This window comes from Bombus bifarius, unplaced genomic scaffold, assembly GCF_011952205.1.
Source record: "Bombus bifarius isolate JDL3187 unplaced genomic scaffold, Bbif_JDL3187 scf7180000007996, whole genome shotgun sequence".
In the NCBI taxonomy this organism is placed as follows: domain Eukaryota; kingdom Metazoa; phylum Arthropoda; class Insecta; order Hymenoptera; family Apidae; genus Bombus; species Bombus bifarius.
This window is the reverse complement of record NW_022884376.1, coordinates 916,986-937,419: the sequence shown is the minus strand read 5'-3', so window position 1 is coordinate 937,419 and position 20,434 is coordinate 916,986. Positions and strand designations below refer to the sequence as shown.

Below are 20,434 nucleotides of genomic sequence, written 5' to 3'. Positions count from 1 at the left end.
CTCTTTCTCACTCTCTCTCTCTCTCACTCTCTCTCTCCCCGTCGCGTTTTCTCTCCGACACACACACCTCGATTCTCTGGCATCTCCGCGATATCGAGGCTACAGTCGGCGACGTTGCGGAGCCACCTAGAGAGAGGGGGTTCCTGGTGACGTCACCTCTCCGCCATTTTGTCCGGTGACGTCAACCGAGCCACGACCATCACGACCGCCACTACCGGCCGCGTACCTTCCAGCCTGCTCTCTACGTTTTCGCAGGATTCTTCCGTCAACCGGCTTCTGCCTACTACCTCCTTCCGATCTACCACCGCGCCTGTCTACGGCTATTTTCCTTTTTTGCGTTTTCGAAATTTCGAACTACCTCCGACGAGGCAACGTGTCCATAGAACCAAACAACGACACGAACGCGACTGTAACATTGGGTCTAGGCGTTTAGGGTTCGACGATGCGATCCGCCGATCGACCGTACGTGTTCGTAAACGCGAAAAAGCTGGTGTCGTTGGGCCAGTCGCGGTTGTACGAACGTCCAAGCGTCCCAGCACACCGGTGGCTAGAGTGCGTAAATCTAGGTCGAGGTAGTACGGCCGTGGGCAACGGCATTCGGGGGAATTCGATGCAGCGGTTCGCTTATGCTCGGCGTCGAGCGACGCGATCACCCCGCATAACGTTCGTCTTAATTATTCGATTCGAAGCGCTCCAGGCAGCACTCGATCGACCGCGGTAATCGCATCAGCCGGTCACGGCGTGCCAAGACTTTTCGCCAACGGACACGCGTCACGCGGTGCCACCTATCCGATGCTACGACACTTTGTGTCACGTGTACCGGATAAACTTCCAGAGGAAAGAAATTCCCAGCACCTCGTTCAACGACGAGATCCCATTTGCAAACGCGTAGCGACGAGTAGGACGCGTAGCGACGAGTAGGACGCGTGGAAGCCGAAATTAACGACAGGAAGAACGTTCGATGTTCGTCTGGAAACCATTCTATTTGAGAAATTACCATAGGAAATGAAATTTGCACGACGTTAAGCGGAGAGACACGTCGAACGTCAATGCTGCTGTCAATCGTTATTCGACGCCTCGACTCGAAACTTTGCCATGTCGCAAAGGATACTATACTTGCTCCATCGATAGTACGCCAGGTGTTATCGATTCTTTTAACGAGGATATAGAAATCACCGGTTGCGCGCGGTCTCTCGGCTCGTCTCTCGTATTCAGACTTTATTCAACGGACGACTGTGTCTGTCGCGCGACGTCGCTACCGTCACTGAAACGGTAGTTGCGATAGCTTCTCGTCAACGGAAGCTATCGCTGCCAACGTAGCGACCAATACGTTGCTACTTTGCGTCAGCCTGTAGATTGCTCGACTACTCGGCGATGAAGTTCGCGTCGGTTCTAACTTCGCCGTATTTCGTCCACGCGAATTCCTACCGAATCGTTCGCCAAGAACATGCATCGACTAGCCTGATGCAAAAACAGGGACAGATCGATGACGCTATTACGACTGCCTCGTGACGACGTCGTTAGGTCCGATTCGAAAACGTTAATAGAAATCTCGGCGAAATCTCGAAATTATCTCGGAACTTCGCCGATACCGATCCTTCGAAAACACGGTTACCGGGCAAAGCCAGATTTTATCCAAATTTACGCTCCGGTGGACAAAAAGGAGAGAGACGGAGAGATGGAGCGCAATTGGAATACCCACGGTCTAATGCGGACGGAGCCTGATACGAAGCTGAGGCACCATAAATAGCGCTAATAGCATTGTCTGCGCGTTAAACCCGTGTAAACGCAGGCGGACGTCGGTGAGAAACGGGTGTTGGAAAGCGAGGGAAGGCCAGCGTTAAAGAGCCACCTAGCCATAATAACCGCCTACATAGCCCGGTAAAATTACCTTTCGGTCTATTTGCCCCCAGAAACCGGGGTTACGTCAGCTGTACACGTGTGCGACGAATACGTGTATCCGTTTCGTTTCGACATTTCCCCTCCGTTCCCCTAACGCGCCCTTGCCCTGCCGCTACCACCACCCCTGGCGAATTGTTCTGCGATCGCGCGTTATGTCACTGCGTACGTTTACGAGCGCACCTCGTGTGCCTCGTGTGCGAGTACGTCGATCTACGTGCACTGCCTAATCGCAGCCGCATCCCCTCGACTTCTCTACCTTCCTGCCGACTCTTGTCACATACCTACGATATACATCACTCTCGTATTAACCTGACGATGTTATTAATTGCAACGGAAATTTGCCACTCGTCCGATAGAATCGAAATTTCGGGCGGCGAGAATAAATTATCGACGATGATCCTGCCGTTGTTATCGAGTACGATAAAAATGTCACGATCGTGGAAGAAGACGAAATTTCGAGTAGCAAACGGATATCGAATATTCGCGGATGAATCGTCGATCGCGAGGAAGCAATTTTTTTATCGAAGAAAATAGAAATTCACGCGTGTAGAGCGTAGGCAACAAGCGTTTGCAAAAGTGGCAGTAACATGCAAATTAAATTGACCACGGTGGCGAAGAAAGCGGATACACGAGTTCGTTTTAACGCGTTTATTCGTCGTCGCTGCTATAAACGCATCGTCTGCGTCTAAACGCATGCGTTTTAGAGTAGCTCGTCGGTCAGCAACGATTACACCGCGTACTCTAGCTTCGCCGCGATGCGTCGATCGAAAACGCGAATCGCGTTCCGACTGTAGCCGCCGTCGTTTCGAACGTTCAAATTTTCCTCGAGATTTTCCAAACTTGCGATAGCCACGTCCCGAAGATAAACTTCTGCTCGCGATCGTAAAGGACACTCGAGAGAAACCGTTACGCTCCGATACACACCGAATTAAAGACTCTCGGAGGCAGTTTCTTACGACGAATTAGACGTTAGATCGTCCCATGGAGTATTCGATTCTTTGTTCCTCGAACGTACTTTCGTAGATCGAAAGCTACGAACGAGTGTAACGAAAAATCGAACGTTCATTTTCATCGAATGATTTAACAAATTGCACGTCTACTTGAAAATGATGCGAGTTGATTTACGCGCGAAAGATCGATATCGTCGCGGTAATTTACGACCGGTTAACTGACACTACACGGTGGAATGCCATAAATCATATGAAATCGAATGTCGCAGCCGGTGATATCGAGTCGGAAAACGATTTCCGAGGCGAGAAACGTCGAAACGCGAAACAGCCCTGACAAGCCCAGGGCAAACGCGCGAAAGAGAGGCGCGATCGCTGGCCCTGCAAACATTCGCCTGACTCCCAAACGCGAAGAAATCCTTCGCGTAAACTTGTCAACAGTCGAGAAACTGTCGATCGAAACTGTTCTCTGCTCGACGTGTGCGAGTCGATCCGATCAGATCGCAGAATTAATTCGATTTGCGCGACACAAAAATTCCTAGCGAGGACGATGTTTGGATCGTTCGCGGTGGCCGACGGTTTGCCGATTCGACGACGAGCAACGGCGATGGAAAAAAGTGAATGAGAATCTGAAAGAAGGACGAGCGAACGTTCGGGCAAGGGAAAGAGGGTTCCTGGCAGGGGTGTCTCCAGATTGGCGAGTGCTCGAGCACCAGTCACGACCGAGGATAAAGCCGTATAACTATGTGGCTCGTAACGTCGAGACGAAAGGGGACGGCTATAAACGAGCGAGATCGTCTGGCGCCCGAGAACGTCTCGAAACGCTGCTGCGAGACGCGCATCTATGATTTTAACTCTTTCGGACGAACAGCGACCGAGAAGGAGGAATCGAGAGAAAGAGAAGGGAAGGGGATGGAACAACGTCATGGCCAGACGTCTGACTCGTCCCACGCCCACGCTCCTCGCCACACACGCCATTTCCGAAGAAGTTGCACCAACCAGTGCGGATACGTTTCGTTTTAGAGCTCCAGAGAAGATCAGCCGCCGCTTCGTCCTCCCTCGATTCCTCGGTTAGAGCGGACATCGGTAAAATCGGCCGTTGATCGACGATACGTACGGAGCTACCAAAGACGAACCACTTCGATACCTATGTATCTAGGACCCGAGTGACCTATTTTCGTCCAGCAAAGCCGAACGTTGGCGAGACGTTGCCGTTCGATTCCTATCGAACCTAGGACACGTAACCAAAGACAGGCATTACAGAGGTGACGTTGCTGGCTACCTCTCGAAATTTCCTCCTACGCGTATCGCGGCGGTCGGCGGGAAACGCGCGTGGCAGCTCGAGGATTGCGAAATCCTACGTGACTCGCAGCGGAAGAAAGAGGCGGGAGGAAGGTGGCGGGAGGTCGAAGGAAGGTTTCGTGAATCGGAAAATAAAGCACGAGGCGGCAACGGTCGTTCCACGTATTCGAACGGATGATTTGGTGACTGACGCGAGTGAATGAGCGAAACACGCGACCGTGAAACAACCGTTCCAAGAAGCTCGTATTCATTGATAAGGGGAACCGATTAACCGACCGTTCACTGTTCGCCGAGGGATGCTAATTAGAATATGCAAATTCGGTTACACGTATAATTCCTAGAAATTTCTGCGACTAAAAACAATTTTTGCCGAGTCAATGGATGATGCGATAACGCGACGTACTCGTGCAAATTCCGCGCAATATCTCGACGTGGAAACGATTACGAGTTTGTTTTCACAGCGATAAAGTTGGAAAATCGAATTTAGATTTCGCCGGGAAGTTGGCGCGCGTCAAACAACTAGTCCGATGATTTACCGTGCCGCTTTTCCCCTTCGAAGTTGACCGGTTGACCTACCAATCTATCTCAAATATTTTCAACTAAAATTTTATACGTACAAGGGACCCGTAACCGGAGAATGTTCGATATCAACCCGACGGACGTTGCCACTTTTTTCCCCTTTTTTTTATTAAAATTTCGCGACGTTCGGCTTGGCGGAACGTTATCGTTGCGTTGTAAATCTCGCCAATCGCAACGGGGAAAGCTGTAAATGATAATGTTCGCGAAGGTTTGAATATTCCAACGACCCATTAAAGAAACTACGAGCGCAAAGTCGGTACTTACGGTAACGCGTGTGCCAAACTCGTTTCCGTAGCTGTTCTCGCTAGTCCGACCACGCACGTACTTGTACTACTTAAAAGACCGGACGTGCCAAGCGCTGCCCTTTCTACCGCACCTTCCAAACGTATCGGCTTCTCGTACCGCTTTTGGCAGGACGCGTCTGCTCCGAATCGATCTCTTTCTACTTGATCGTGCAACGCAGCATTCTCGACCAAAGATTTTACCTCGATCCCGAGACAAATTCCAACGTTTCGAGCGCGTCGATTCGCATTGTCGTTACGCGATGAATTCTAGAAAACGCTGGGGAATGCAACTCGAATAAATAGATGGCGAGGCCATTCGATGTAGACAACGGGATCCTTGAACTATAACATTCTAGCACGAATGATACGACTCTTGGCCTTCGATGAATCGCGATTCGTCTAATTGAAAGCGCGGCTAGTCGGCTTCGCCGAACCGAAAGCGAATCGTTGGACGCGGGAACGCGACGCGTGCCGTCCACGTTCCAGGAAACCAGACGCGTCGCTGGAACGCTGAATCGCGCTTTTCAAATCCTTGAACTATGACGTTATAACACCGACGTAACTTAAACGATTATTTAGATCGTGGAGATAGCGCGCGGGAGGAGGGAGAAGGAAGCGCCGACACAGTTTTTTACATTAGCGTTCTTACTTTTCCGATACGACGCACGATAAATTACCGCTGCTCAAACTTTCCACCGCGCTCGTAGCGCCGGATCAATTGCGTTTCTTTCGCGGCGAAGCGCTGTACAAATTCGATCGGAAAGATTTCTTCCACCGAGATACTCCTCGCTACGTGCGACTTCGGTATCCCTCCGGTGTTGATCCCCGTTAATCCTATCGCTGTTCGTAGAGACGCGAGTCGAACGACGAACAACCCCTTCCGGATGAACGAGCGCGAGGACGGAGAATTCTTAAGAACAAAGTCTCAGCCCCGTTTGTCTCTACATCCGCTCTAACCACGTATTCGTATCGTAGAACGCGACGCTCGTTTGCTTACGCTGCCCAAGGTTTATAAATCAGGGATGTCGCCCTTGTCAATAGTAAGGTCAACCGGGGCGACTCGGTGTCTCCAGCTTTTGCCAAGTGGTACGAGAAAAGATAGAAGAAGAGAGCCAAGAGGAGGGCACGGAGGATCGAGAGGCGTGGGGCGGAGTGGAAGAGAGTTGGACGAGCCGGAACACAGGCCAAGTCGACGTATGCGCAGTGTACGTACGCACACACGCAAACACGCAATAATATACGCATTCGCTGGCAGGATTCTCTTTCGCCTACGCCACGAGGTCACCAAGCGTTCGAGCGCCATTGGCCATCGGCAGAGGGGAAGCGAGAACCCGCGTCCTTCGCCACGCAACGTGCCTTACGTATGTCAGCTTGCCCCTTTTGTCGCTGGAATTTCAACTCTCCGCATCTCGCACGATATTCCAGGAAATAAGAACGTGGAAACGTGGACGAATGCCGGTCGAGGTTGCCACGTTTCGCTCGACTCTCTCCGATCTACGATTTTCCTACTTAGGCAAAGGACCTTTGACTTTGTCGGATTCGCAAACCAACGAGTTCGAAAGACACGGGTAGCAGTTGCGCGGAAAATGTTGACGGCCACGCGCCGCTCGTCCACGATACCGCCCCGCTTTCACCCTCGCCGCTTTCACCCTCGCCTCTTTCCTGAAACGTTCTCCGGCGCCCGATCCGATGAAACTAACCTCGAGGTTCTTTATCCGGTGATAATAAAAACACTGCACGCGATGTCTACGTACGTGTATGCCCGACGCCCATTGTATCCAACGAAACTACGATGGCAATTAGGTTAAACGAACGAAGCGGATCTAGCCGTGAGTATTAAACGCACGCGCGCGCGCGATATCATCGTGGATGTAAAAGGCATCCCTACGGTGGCATAGTCGACCCCAGGGAATATGCGAGCTTTATTATGTACGAAGGACGTGTATGTGCGAACTAGCCTGGTATAGTCGAAACGTGTGCACGCACACTACGCGTCCTACCGCTGACCTGCTGCACAAAGAAACTTTCGCGATATCGATCTAGTCGATCACCGGTACAGGGCGGAACCGAAGGCTTCGTGCCGGCTTTCGAATTATTAAATTTGTCGTTGGGAGTCGTACGGCGCTCCGTTCTTTCGCGTGTCTAGGAACGCTGGCGATCGCGCAGCCCGTGAAAACGTATTTGCCCATTTACAGCGATCGCTTTGAAAAGCGATCGATGAAATTCGAGCGTAATCTCCGTTCGTTTGAAACGCAAAACGAGATCGGATTCTACGGAGCCACGGTTCGTTCTGACAGCGGACCGATCCGTTGCCAAAGTTTCCGGCCCGAGCAACCATTTAGTTTCATGGTAGAATCGCCAGCGTAACGTCGGTGTACTTACGCGGGCCAACGGACTGCTTCCTCCGAACGCGAAACACGCCGCGACCGATCTACGCGCTGTCACCGACAGCGACTCGTAATTACTCTGGCGATACCACGATCGAGATGCCACTTTCTACAGTTAGAGTTTATTTCCTCCGTCGTTGGACAGTTTCGAACGAATAAATCTTCGCTCGACCAAGCCAACTCGCAAAATGGAGTGACACGCGCCTCATAACCAGGCAACTTCCTGCGAGGTTCGCGTCGAACGGTCGATTAAAGTGGCGAAAGAGCGAAAGAAGGAAAAAATAGAGCGCAGCGAACAGAGAGGAGTCTGCGTTTTGAGAGAAGAAAACCGTTCGGAAGGAAAAAAACCTGTCGAAGATACACAGGCGAGTTTAATCCCGTTGTAGGCAAACCCCGAGGATAAAAGCCACGTCGTTGGAAGGGAATCGAGATTCTTTTGGGAAGAATAGTCTCGCGTCTGCCGAGAAAATACACGGAGAGGTGGATACCTGGCAGCAAGTAACTATATATCTATCGATCGTTCATTCATACCGCCCTTTCGGCCCCTCCTCGGCCGCTCGAGCGATCCTCTTCCACCCCCGTCGCGCGTCCTCTTCCTTCGTCCATGACTCCTCCAGCGTCGTCGTACTCCCCGTTTTACGGGCGTCAGAGCCAGTTCTACCAACTGCGAATCCAAGCCTGCCCGCTCTCACACGTGCCGCGCACCAACTGCCTTCGCCATTCTTGCCAACCTCCGTGCCAGCTAGCTCGACCCATCTCGGCAAAGCAATCAGCCTCGACAATCGGCCTGATACGAGTCGACGTAACGCTTTCCTAGAAATTTCGACCCAATTTCGCGGCTTTTTACGATCCGAGACGTTGGCGACGAGGGGGCGAGAGAGCGTTCCGCCACAGGGGCTGTCCTCCTTCGCCATTCCGAAACGTCCGATGCAATTTTTGGATCGTCGGTTAGGCACCAGCTTTCTTCCTCGAGATCGTCGAGACTCTTCTCTCGCCTACGTAAGAAATTTTCGCCTCTCTCTCTCTCTCTCTCTCACACACACACACACACACACACACACGCTCTCTGGCAACGACCAGGTTAGCGGAAACAATTCCAACGAGAAAGAGAAGGAATCGAGAATCTCGAGTCGAAGTTCGTAAAAATTCACCGCCGACGAAACAATGCGACGACTTACGTGACACGAATGGAAAGGCGATTCGCTTTTTCGCGCGATTCGCCGGTATTATCTTGGAAATAGTCACGCTCGAACGTGTCCATTAGATCGATCGAATCGAGATTGGATGCACGGGGGACGCGATTAACCGAACGAACGACAAAACGACCGGCCGGCACGCTTCCAGCCATTATTTAATTGACAGTTACGTAACGCCGGCTTTTACGTGACAAACCAGCCTTACGGATCTCTAATAAATTAACGTCCAGTCGGACACTCGAACCGGGATCTTCGACCTCCTTTCGCAATCCTCGACACAACCTTTCAAAAAGGATATTACGTTGCCCGTATCTATACGCTGTACGTTATACATACGAGCGTGGAAATTTTGATCGCACGCGAATTATCCTGGCGTTCGACGGTTCGCTCGTTGCTCGGATGCAGCGAGTTTTCACTTTTACGTATTCCACGAAGCCCAAACATCGTGCGTGTACTTTTCCAAACTCGAATTGCTTCGAGCGCTGTCTTCGATATTCTCGAGGCATCGCCTTAACAACAATTCGTGCGATTCCTCTTCCCCCCGTCCGTCCGTTTCGCCAAATATCAGGTCAGGAGTTTCGTCTTCGAAAGCGCACGATGGTACGCCGATTCAAAGTCGACGATCGAGTCAAAGACAGAGGCGACACGTCGAAAGCAGTTTGGATTCGGGTCGTCGACCTTCGTTTTCAGGTATTTTCGATGGAGACGCGTAAAAATTCGAGGCAGTCGCAGCAGCCGGTTAGCCCGGGCATTTCAGAGACGAAGCTCGATCGGTCGCGTGGCTACGAACGCTTGCGATCGCTCGACGTTTCAACGAAAACGATAAATCGCCCCGTATAAAATAAATTTCCAACGCGGCTTGCCAAATTACGACCGGCTCGACGAAAAATTCCGAGCGGATGCCCTTTACGTATTTGCAAGTGGCGAGCGCACGAAAGAAAAATGACGCGGTGCAGGATGAACGTCGCTACCCGTTTCTAATTGATCTCGTTCTCTCGCCGATTATTTAACACGGACGATTACGCGACGCGGACACCTGCCGCGCGTACTCCGTCGTAAAACGACGCTAATAAAAGTGGAATTCTCGTTCGACGAAAATCGAACGCTACCGTCTGACCAGAGATTTCCACCGCAGCCAAGTATTCTTTGCGGGCAATGGAATTCACGTTGAAAGCCTAATGGTTCGGCAGTTAATTTTCTTGGTCGATCGTGACTCTGAATGTCGATACGCTCGTGTTTACAGATATTTTCTGATACGAGAGTAGCACGGTACTCTAGATATTTCGTTAGCGGGATCCGTTGGCCGTTTAAACGCGCGTCCTTACGACCTGGTAACATGGCAAAAACTTTAAATCATTTTTCGCCGTATTACGGCAATGTCGCTGCGACCGAGCGTGCGACCAGACTCTGCCTTTAAACGGTACAAATTTTACGATACACGCTGCGTACCTCTCCTTACGTTACCTTTCCTCGCAGACGGTATTAATTTGAAAATACTTGTTCAACATTTTTTCCAGCGAGTCGCGCAACCGTAACACCGAACAACGTTAAAGCAATTATTCACGGAGAAGTTAGGTTCAAAGGTTCGATCCATTAAGCGACGCATCAGAATTTAATCGATACGATTAAAGGGCAAAAAGAGGACAGCCTGTGCGTAGGCGTGAGCGTAGGTCTGTCGCAGAAACTCGAGGATTCCTGTCTCCTTCGGGAAATACGATCGCTTCTTTGACGGATGCTTAACGAAGGAAGGTAGCAAAGAGAGAGAGAGAGAGAGAGAGAGAGAGAGAGAGAGAATATCGAAAGCAACGCGGGGAGACGAACGACAGACGCAAAATATCGGCGAGAATGAGCGTTCGCGACTTCCGCGTAGCGATCGTGGCGTTCCCTTTAACTGGTCGGCTACGTTGCATTCGCGGACACGAACAGACAGCAGTGGCTGATAAGCGACGCGATGAAAGCTCGATAAGAACGGTGGGATAAACGGGGTCAACGCGATACGACAGACAGAGCCGGAGAAACGACTCGTCGATGTATCGTGACACGTCGTTTGCCGGTAATTTTTGTTTTTTCTGATCCATCGAACGAGCATCGAGTCGACGAACAGAATTTTTCAAAGAATCGGAATTAGTATCGATCTCGGACGTTCGTTTCCCTTTGGTTCGAATCTTTCGTACGAACGAACGAACGAACGAACGAACGAACGAACGAACGAACGAACGAACGAACGAACGAGATACTCGAAGGTAAGGTAAGCCGGCGTTCTTGAAATGTTTATACGTCGAACGGATAAGGGCCGATTGATCCTCGCCGTGCTACGCTGCCTCGTAAAGAGGTCAAATGGGAAACGGCACCGCGTTCGATGCTTCGAATCGTTGATTCGAGTTGCGAAAACTCGACGACGTGCAACGGATCTCTCGAGTTGATACGTCGATGGACAAAGCGATTCGTTTCGTGCGGATCGAGCAGAGCGAAGCGTGGAGAAGCTGGTCGACGGAGCGCGACGAGTCGGTACACGCTGGTGCGGTAAAACGAACACACCGGTAGTCCGACTCGAACGCGGAGCACGAGCAAACGGCTGCATCCAGAACGGGAAGGTTCGTCGACGTCGAACAAGATAAATAGAAAGAAAGCGAAGCGAACGGTATCGAAGGTGATGTACCGACAGCGACAGATCGTAACGCGTAACGACGATCAACGTTGGTCGACGACGTTCGAGCGACAGAGAAGGAAAGAGCGTTGCAGACGACGGAGAACGATCTGGCAACGAAATCGCTAGAGCGAAGAATCGGAACGAGAGCCGTCCCGGTTTCGCTGAACTCACCTCTAGAGGGAGGCAGGGGCTGGTTGCGGCCATGTTCCTACATGCGTTCGAGCCTCTGCCCTGCTGGCGATTCCCTCTTCGTGCTGAGGCACCACTTTAAGAAACCACACTACACTCGACGAAAGGTTTCGTCTGCACGACGAACACAGAGTAGCCCTTGCCAGTAAAAACGAACAGAAAGAAACGGAAACGGAAAAAAATCACCACGTACCACTTTTTCTCTTCGATATCCTTTTTCGTTTCTTCGTTTCTTCGTTTCTTCGTATGGTCGGTGGTCGAACCGTCGACGTACGCGCGTCGTTCCGATCGTTTCTTCTTCCTGTTGACCGCTCGTTCGCGCAAATACGATCGCTCGCAGAGACTCAGACAAACTGGAGAGAGGGAGAGAGAGAAGAGAAGGGGGGATGTGCCTCTTCCTCTCTCCTAAGCTCTAAACTCCGTGGATCTCGACGACGAGACAAGCGAAACCAACCACTACCTTCCTTTTCTTCTTCCTCGTCTTCCTCCAGCACCTCTCTTCCTCTCCTTCTTCCTCCTCGTCGCCGATGTCGTCGCCTTTCCTCCCTTTCGAGTCTCCCTCCCCTCCTCCCGTGCGACAACACACAAGAACGCACTCTCGATCGGTCTCGCAACGACGTCGATTCCTTTCTCTCCTCGGCTCCTGCTTCCGTTCTCGATCCCGATCTCGATCCCGGTCCCGATCCCGAACTCGCACCCACACCCGCACCCGCGCTTGCACTCGTACTCGCACTCGCACCTGTTCCTCTTCCACCGCCGCTTCCTCCTCCTCCAGCTCCTCCTCCGCCTCCTCGTTCGCGTCCACGTCCTCCTTGGAAGCGGTCGCTGCTTCCGATCCTGCCGTTCCTGTTCTTCCTCCTCCTCGTCGACGTGGTCGTCGTCGTCGTCGTCGTCGTCGTCGTCGTCGTCGTCGTCGTCCTTCTCCTCCTCCTCCTTCTCCTCCTTCTGCTCCACGTACTTTCTCCTCGCCTGTCGATTCTCGTCCTCGTCCTCGTCCTCGTTCTCGTCCTCGTCTTCGTCACCGCCGCCGTCAACCGCCACTGTACCACGTTCTGGTACGCATAACAAACGCACTCGCGCCCCTCAGCGTCCCCGAGGGCGACCGAGCGGCGACCACGAAAACCCCTTCACCGACACTCGTCGCACACTTTCTCTCCCTCTCCTCGTCGCGTAATCACTTGCCCGCTCTCGTCTTTCCACCGTATTCGATCCGATTCACGCTGCTTCGCGTCCACGCGTCCACCTCCGGGTCCACGTTCACGTTCACGTCCGCGTCCGCGTCGTTTCCGTGTCCTCCTTCCTACGATCCCTATTCCTATCCCTATCCCTATCCCTATCCCTATCCCTATCCCAATCCCTATCCCTATCCCTATCCAGCTGCCTATCCCGATCCTTCCGCCTGCTCCTGCTCCCCCGCGTTTCCCAACTTACGAAACAAACTACGCTCTCTTCGTATTTCGTGCTCGCGCCCTCTCGTCTCTCGTCCTCGTCGTCGTCGGCGCGCCGCGAGCGCTTTTCAAGGCCCGTGGTCGCGGATCATCGGCGATGCGCGCGATCCCAGAGTCCAACCGAGCCAAAGGGAGGTTTCCGAACGAACTTTCCAAGGGAATCGAATGGCCCTTCTCTCTGCTCCTTTCCCCTTTCTCTCTTGTCCGTTTCACTCGGCCGGAAGTTCACGCACTACCTACGTTCCCCGAGCGTCGGAGCTCGTGGCCACAGCGGGACGGTCGCTCGACTACGTTCTCTCGCACTTCCACCACCACCTACACACGCCTTCTCCGTCCCTTTTCGCTGTACCTGCCTTCTCTCTCCCGCTCTCTTTCTCCTTCGCCGCCACCACTACCGACCGTTTGCGCCCCCTTTCTCTCGCTCGCTCTCTTCTTCTTCCTCTCCCTCGATATCCTTCCCTCTCGCTTCCCTCTCGGCTCCGCGGCTCTTCGTCCTCCTCCGCGAATTCACCCTCTCGCTTCTTCTCGATCCGCCTCCTTCCTCCTTGCCGCGCTTCGTCCTCCTCTCTTCAACCGATTTTCGCGCCGCTTCTTCGTCGCTCTCTAGCCTCGTGGCCTCGCGAGCTTCTCTCCTCGTCCGCCTCGAAATTCCGCGGTTCAGCGTTTCCGTTCCTCTGTCCGCTACTTTCCACCTCCCTCTCCTCTCTCGTTCTCTCATTCTCTCATTCTCTCATTCTCTCATTCTCTCTTTCTCTCTTTCTCTCGCGATTTTTCCCCCTTCGCTATATATCCGTCTCTCTTTCCCTCTCTGTCTTTCGCGCGCGCGCGCGCGCGCGCTCCTCTTTCACTCCCGTCCCTTCCCAGAACCGAGTTGTTACCCTCTCTTTCCAATCCACGAGTTCGCTCTCGTTCGCCACGTTGCTTCGTCCTCGTCTCTCCTCGCCTTTCGCCCCCAAGTGGGGAGGAACAGGTGCGTATCGCCATCCACCAGGCACCCTCCGAAACGTTTCGTTCGAAATTTGACGAGAATTCGAAAGCACGCGTCGATGTCGTTGTTTCGCGTGCGCGTCTTTCCAACCAGTTTACATATCGGTTTGCCATGTACCTGGCGTTCTTCCTTCGACATTGTTTACGTTGTTTTGAATTATGATCGTTGCTCGGTAGATTCCAACGACCTGTCGATAGGTAACGAGCATACTTTTTCTACTATTGTGGTCGCAGAGTAAGACCGTGTCGTAAATCAAGCCGCGTGTAAAGTTTGTAAACTACTTCTCGCTTATAGTTCGCGCGCAACGTGTTCAACGCTTATTAGTCCGTTGGAAACACGTGTCGTTTACGTCACGCGTTACGCTCGAACCGCTTGAATTCGAACGACTCTGCAAAGCCCTGATACGGTTTCTCGTAAGATAGACGGCCTTTTTCCACGACTTTTCTATTTACCGAGACAACGATCGAACCACGCGGAATAATTTCCCCTCCGTTGCTCCGTTTCTCGCTAGAAAATTGTTCGAAATAGACGACTCGAGCGAGACGACTGATCGAAGAAGATGGTTCGGTGGCGAGGCATTTTCGACAGCAACGGACGCGTAAGAAAAGACGTTTAGCCGTTGTTGCGACCAGGTGTTGGAACGCACGGCTGGATCGCCGGTGTGCGTAAGAATTCGTGACCGTAAGTGAGCTTTCGCTCTCGTAGGTGTACGTCGAACCGATACTGCCGGCACCGTCAACAGACATGCGCCACTGCGCTTGCAAACGCAGGGAAGGGAGAGACGAGCTTTCGGGGTGCACGAACGTTCCATGCAATCCCGGCGCCCCGTCCACCCTTTCCGCCTGTCGAATAATTCATAGAAAACCATCTTTGCCAATACCGGCAATCGTGATTCGCATTTGGCGCTTCAAGATCACGGAACACCGTCCGACAATGATTATTTAACATGCTGTCGGCTACGAGGAAAACATCGGCTGGTTCAACGATCCCATAGCACCGATATCGCTAATCGCCCTTGCGAACGAAACCAGGTAACGACTCCTGGTCTCGTTGCCGAAAGAAACCTCTCGCTTATCCGACGACCGATTTCCTCCCGTTTCTCGATCAACCGACTCGTCTTCTTCCCTGCCATTTCCTTCGGAGACTTGTTCGTCGCGTGCAACGCGTTCTACGAGTATGTAAGTCTCATGCGAAACAGGTTACGTACTCGCGACCACTCGTCACCGATCGAAATATAATTCCGTGTATTCTTTTAGTCGGTTCTAATTGATCAAGGTTCTCTCGGTGCGCCGTATATCGGGTTATCTATCGGATACAAAGTAGCTTCCGGCCGAAATCGAACCGGATTACCAACGCGGCGCGAGAACAAACGCGATCAACGGCTCGTCGATAAATCTTGGAACGCCGTAAAGTCGTTATTTTCCGATAAACGACGGTCCATCGTCGACGTAATCTCGGGCGGACAGAGTCGGCAGGTCTTTAGGCGGAAGAAACAAACGCACGGCTTGGAGTGCTCGCTGGAGTGCGTGTGCCCGTGTGTGCGCTCGTTTATTTAGGGGAGAGGAAAAAAAAAGCAAGAGAGAGGAAAAAGAAAGAGAGTCATAGCGTCGCGATGCGATGCGCTCGGATGGCTGCGCCGTTTCGCGCGATTCCACGGTATAAAGGATTCGGTTTTAAATCCGCGAGACTGTATGGAAGCAAGGGTATAGCGGTAGCGGCGGGGAGGGAGTGGAAACGAGAAAGAGGAAGTAAAAGAGAGACGGGTTCGTAGGAAGGAACGAGAGAGGGTTAGCGGTCGAGGGACAGCGAAGCCGAAGGGTGTGCAGGGGCAGGCAGAGTTCTGGGTTTCTGGGTTCGCTCCGCTACGAAGTTCGGAAAGGCTGCTCTGTACGACGAATGTGGAACAGTAGGTCAGCGCACTCCGTGACCCCCGCCGCGGCCTACCCCTCTTCGGTGCATACACCCTGATGCGATACGTACGACCCTCCGATTCTCCCGCTGCTTCCCTTCCCTCCGCCGTCCGTCCCCCCCCTCCTCCCCCATTTCTCTCTTTCTTTCTTTCTCCCTGCCTTCCACTCGACGATTCTCTCCTGCTTGCGCGCGTTCGTTCGCTCTCGTCTCTCCCTCTCGCCCTCGCCGATCCTCTCCTCCTCCCGTTTTCCGTTTCCTCCTTCCTTCTGACCGATCGCGTTACCTTACGCTACGTTACCAGCTATGTACGTTCCGCGCGAACGCATAGTGTTGGACCGATCGCGCGGTACGTTCTACGAGATTAGCGAGTCGTTCTTTTCGATTCCTCGAACGAACCTCGAGAGGGTAACCGACTCTGGTTACGCGTGTCAGAGATTCGACCACCGCGACCGATAAGCGGCACCAGATCGAACCGGAGTTTGTCGTCGTCTCCGTTTCTCGTTCGAATGCAGGTGATCGTTCCGGTTATCGACTCGTACGCCTCTGCTCCAAGCGTTTTCGGCTCGTGCGCATCGTTCGTCCGACGTTCAATTCCTGGCATCGATCGTCGTTTTATCATCTCGAAGGAAAACGTTCGGCGATGTTACGCTGGCCGCCGCGTAACCGGTGACTCGCTGATCGCTTCGACCGCCGGCGTACGAAACCGCGGACGCTCGTTCGTGCGTACGGTTTTGCAAAATTTGTACGATTTAATCGAGCCAAGTCGAGCCAGTCGACCACGCCGGCATGCTCCTCTCTCGCCGCTTTTATTTGGGTCGTTTAGCGAACTATCGTTCGCGATACGCGCGACTTGCTCGCGGACCGAGACGATACTATCCGGTGCACGCGAACGCCAACGCGATAAAATCAATATGTCTGCTCCTCTCCTCTCTCTCTCTCTCTCTCTCTCTCTTTTGTTCCGCACGCTTTATTATTTCTCTTTCCTCGTTCCTGGCCGAATTCGCGTCGCGACGCCATCGATTAAACTTGCCCAAGTTCGGCTACCGGTTGGCTGCTAGGTGGGGATCGATGCGCGACAGGTACTAAAAACCACCTGAATCTTTTCTCGTCCTCGCCCCGTCCCGTTGCTCGTGCAATTCGAGAAACTTGCCTCGTTCCAACCACCGGACGATCGACGATTTACGATGCACCATCGGACTGCCATATTTCGACATCGCGATGCTATCGTTCGCATCGTCCAGCCGTCGTCGAACGCGTATCCAAACGATCGTGTAAAATCCGTTCGGAAAATGAATTATTTAGACTCGGAGCGCGCGTACCGAGTCGATCTACACCGATGATTGGAAATTCGTGGAATTTGAATCGAAGCGGGTAAAACACTCGCCAGGATGTTCGATCGGATACACAGGCTTCGATCACGGCGGTGAAACGCGTTCGATCTTCACGCTCTCGAAGAAAATGTATAATCCTTTCGAGCACACGGCCAAACGGATCGTAACTCGGTCGCTCGCTGGCAGACATCGGACCGATGCCGGTTCCCATCGTCGTATGGTCGGTGACGCCGTTCTACCGAGAAAAATGTAGCGCAACGATTCTGCAACGTCGTCACCGACCTCGAAATAAATCTGTAATATAAAATACGACGCCCGCGGGTTTTCGGTGACGCATCGTAATCGCTTCTGCACTGGCCGCCCACGCAGTTCCGTCGCATGACATTCTCGTTCCAGAGATATTAGAACAGCCCATTAGATTTTCGCGGAAACACCGTCCTTGGAACGTATTGCTTCCAGGAATACGAAAGACCGATCGTTCGTGCCAACTTGCCAGAAATCTCGCGTTTCTTCGTACTCTGCTAACTAAACTAAAACCAGCGGTCGTTCCAGAACCAACGAACGATCGTTTCTCGTATTTATAATTAACGATCAGCCGATCGAGAAGCACCGCGATTGATTCCACGTTGTTTCACCGAGTGACTTTTCCTCGAATAACTTCCATTTTTGACTCGACGAAACACTCTGGATATTAAGCCCGATAAATTGGCCATTTATAGGTTTTCCATTCGGATCTGCGACCGAAACCGATTCGACCGACGCCTCGATAGATCGGAGCAGACGTTGATAAAAATTTGCGTAGAAGCAAATAAAGGGAACGATCTACCTTTACCGTTACCGACTAAACGTTAGCAACATCTAGTTTCCGATCCAAACTATTTTCGTCGACGTTGGTTACTTTTACGTTTCTCGAACGTCCGATCGAAACTCGATCGACCGTCCGAAAGTTTTCAACGCGACAGCCGGTTCTACGTTCTATGTACGTGCCAAAATGAAAGCCGACGAGTCGCAGATAGCGCGTCGAAGAAAACTCGTAGCATCTTCCACCGCCGGAAAGACGTCTAGCGCGCGTTAGGCGATGACGGAACTCGCGATCGTTTCGAAGAAACGCTTAATCGAATTTCTCGCGGCTTACGAGCGCGTAAAGTCCAAGCGCCGAAAGAGGCTTAAAACGCCTCTTTTTCTCTTTCTTTCTCTCTCTCTCTCTCTCTCTTTCTCTCTGTTTGCTGCCTTTCCGACGTACGTGGCAAACTTTGCTCGTACAATTTTTACACGCGGCAATTTCTGTGCTCTATTTGCTTGGTAGGAAGTCGTGCGCGACTATCTATTTGGAAGCAGATTTTCAGAGTCCATCGGACACGGAGAATCCACGGAGAACAGGTTCCCGAAAGGGATAAAATACGATCGGCCGGCTGATTTACACGTTTTCAACGTACACGTGACGTCAGTTGAACGACGATCGATGTTATCACTGCCAGTGATATCCGAGGGAAACCGACGGACCGTCGTCGCTCATCGATCTGTTTTTCTGCCGTACGCTAAACGCGATATAAATACGTTCTATTTATAAGCGCAAAAACACTAGCGAAAAACGAACTTTGAACGAGAAGCCGACGGAGTAACAAATTTCAAACTGCGTCAGACCCTGCATTCGTTCGAAAAATCTCGTTAAAATTGGTTTTTCATCGATTGCGCCGTACAACGTTCTTCGAAATGTTTAGAAACCGACCCGTCTATGCATAATATCTACCTATCTATATAGATATGTATATATATATATATATAGAAAAATATTAAAAAAAAATGCGAATACGATCGAGGCGCGAGGCTCGAGTTACGAGGGAACGAGCGCGCCGAGATAAATTCAGCCTCGATGGTCACGGTATATACAGGGTTTATAGGTTATGGGAGGGTCGTGACACGCACTCGACGCGGGCATGGGAGTTTTCATACGCAAAGGCTGCTAACAAGGGGAAACGGCGAAGCGAGCGACGGAGAGGGAGCGACGGGCTGAAATCTGGGTCGCCCTGCACCGCGTGTACCTCGAAAACTCGGTCAAGTTTTCTGCACCTGCAGGTCGAACGCCGGGACATTCGCCACGGTCTTCATCGCCGTACTTTTTCTAGTTGCGATATAGTCTACTACCCCTCTCTCTCTCTCTCTCTCTCTCTCTCTCTCTCTCTCTCTGTCTCTCTTTCTCTCTACCATACAAAGCAACGTTGTCGTCTTCGCTCTTCTATCCGCGTCCTCGCTGACACATCAGCTGGAAATCCGCTGCGGAAACCCGCCGAGGAACCGGTCCAACGACACCGATCGCTCGTGATATTATCCCTTCGTTTCAAATTGGAGTCACCGATTTATCGAGCGAAACTCGCAATATCTCTATCGGTAGACATCGTTCGACATCGTTACGATCTCGTTTCCACGTAATTTTTTTATATCTGTATCGGTAGTGGAACGGCTCAGGCGTATCAGGACCGTGACGATCGCTAACGAACCCCTCGGACATCCTTTAACCGGGTCCGTGCTATAAAACACGCTCGTCCTCGTTTGGAGTCAGCTACCGGGTGCGATGTATCCTACACGACGGAGAGGAAAGTTCTGCGCGATCTCGGCCGTGACGTCTCGTCGCAAGGATTCCAGCCCGTTTGGACATCGCCTCGTAGCATCGAACTTTTTACCACGATCGTCCTCGATTTCCATATTAATTTGCAATTCGTGCTTTTTCGTGCTTTCGAGGGGCAGCACAGGCCGTGGATCGAAACCAAGTCGACCTCGAGAATCTGAAACCGATCTCGACGCGCAATTCGCGTTCCGAAATAAACGTCGAACGACGCGGTGATAACGATAATGATTTTTAAGGATGAAAGGGCAATCGAGTGCAAACATTTACGCGAATGCGCAGTTCCGACCGGCACGCTAATTAAGTGGCAAATTAATTGGTTCGTCTTGGAGCGCAGCGGTCCGATGTTTACGCGAGTATCGATTGCTAATGGCTGCTTGCCCAGGTTCGAACCTGCTGCCGCTTCCCAACGGTCTGTCGGCCAGCCTATAAACACCATAACCCATATTGTATTCCGCTAGCTTGCCATTCTGCGCGAGTACGCCTGTACTCGCCTGTTTTTTTTTTTTTTCCAAAACTACGGAAAACACGCGAAATTCTTCGAGCATTTTTCAACAGCTTCCACGGTATCGTGTTTCCGATATTCGCAAGCTACTCGCGAGTTCGTACTCGGCGGTTTTATCAAAATTCTCGAGTAGGAAACGTCGAGTTTCCGCAAGTAGGATAAGGACGAACGTTTCGAAGGACTCCGACCCTG

At 51.9% G+C, this 20,434-nt stretch overlaps 2 protein-coding genes across 26 annotated transcripts in view; both read right to left on the bottom strand.

Moving 5' to 3' along the window:
* Positions 1-12,227, bottom strand: part of LOC117206013 (voltage-dependent calcium channel type A subunit alpha-1) — a 58,559-nt gene extending 46,332 nt beyond the window's left edge. For 23 of the 25 annotated variants that reach the window (XR_004487327.1, XM_033444934.1, XM_033444936.1 and 20 more), the window contains exon 1: positions 7,933-8,330. Coding sequence is in view for 22 of the 25 variants with exons in the window: in XM_033444934.1 (XP_033300825.1) it covers positions 7,933-8,315 (383 nt within the window). In the remaining 3 variants the exon portion in view is untranslated. Of the gene's footprint in view, positions 1-7,932; positions 8,331-11,418 lie in introns of those variants that run through there. The other 2 variants (XM_033444954.1, XM_033444955.1) reach the window with 2 other exon arrangements.
* Positions 11,648-20,183, bottom strand: LOC117206067 (U1 small nuclear ribonucleoprotein 70 kDa-like). The gene is made up of 3 exons (XM_033445065.1): positions 20,090-20,183; positions 12,360-12,518; positions 11,648-12,286 (listed from the first exon to the last, which is right to left on the bottom strand). The coding sequence occupies exons 1-3, from the start codon at positions 20,181-20,183 to the stop codon at positions 11,781-11,783; spliced, it is 759 nt and encodes a 252-aa protein (XP_033300956.1). The 3' UTR covers positions 11,648-11,780.
* Positions 20,184-20,434: the final 251 nt, after the last annotated feature.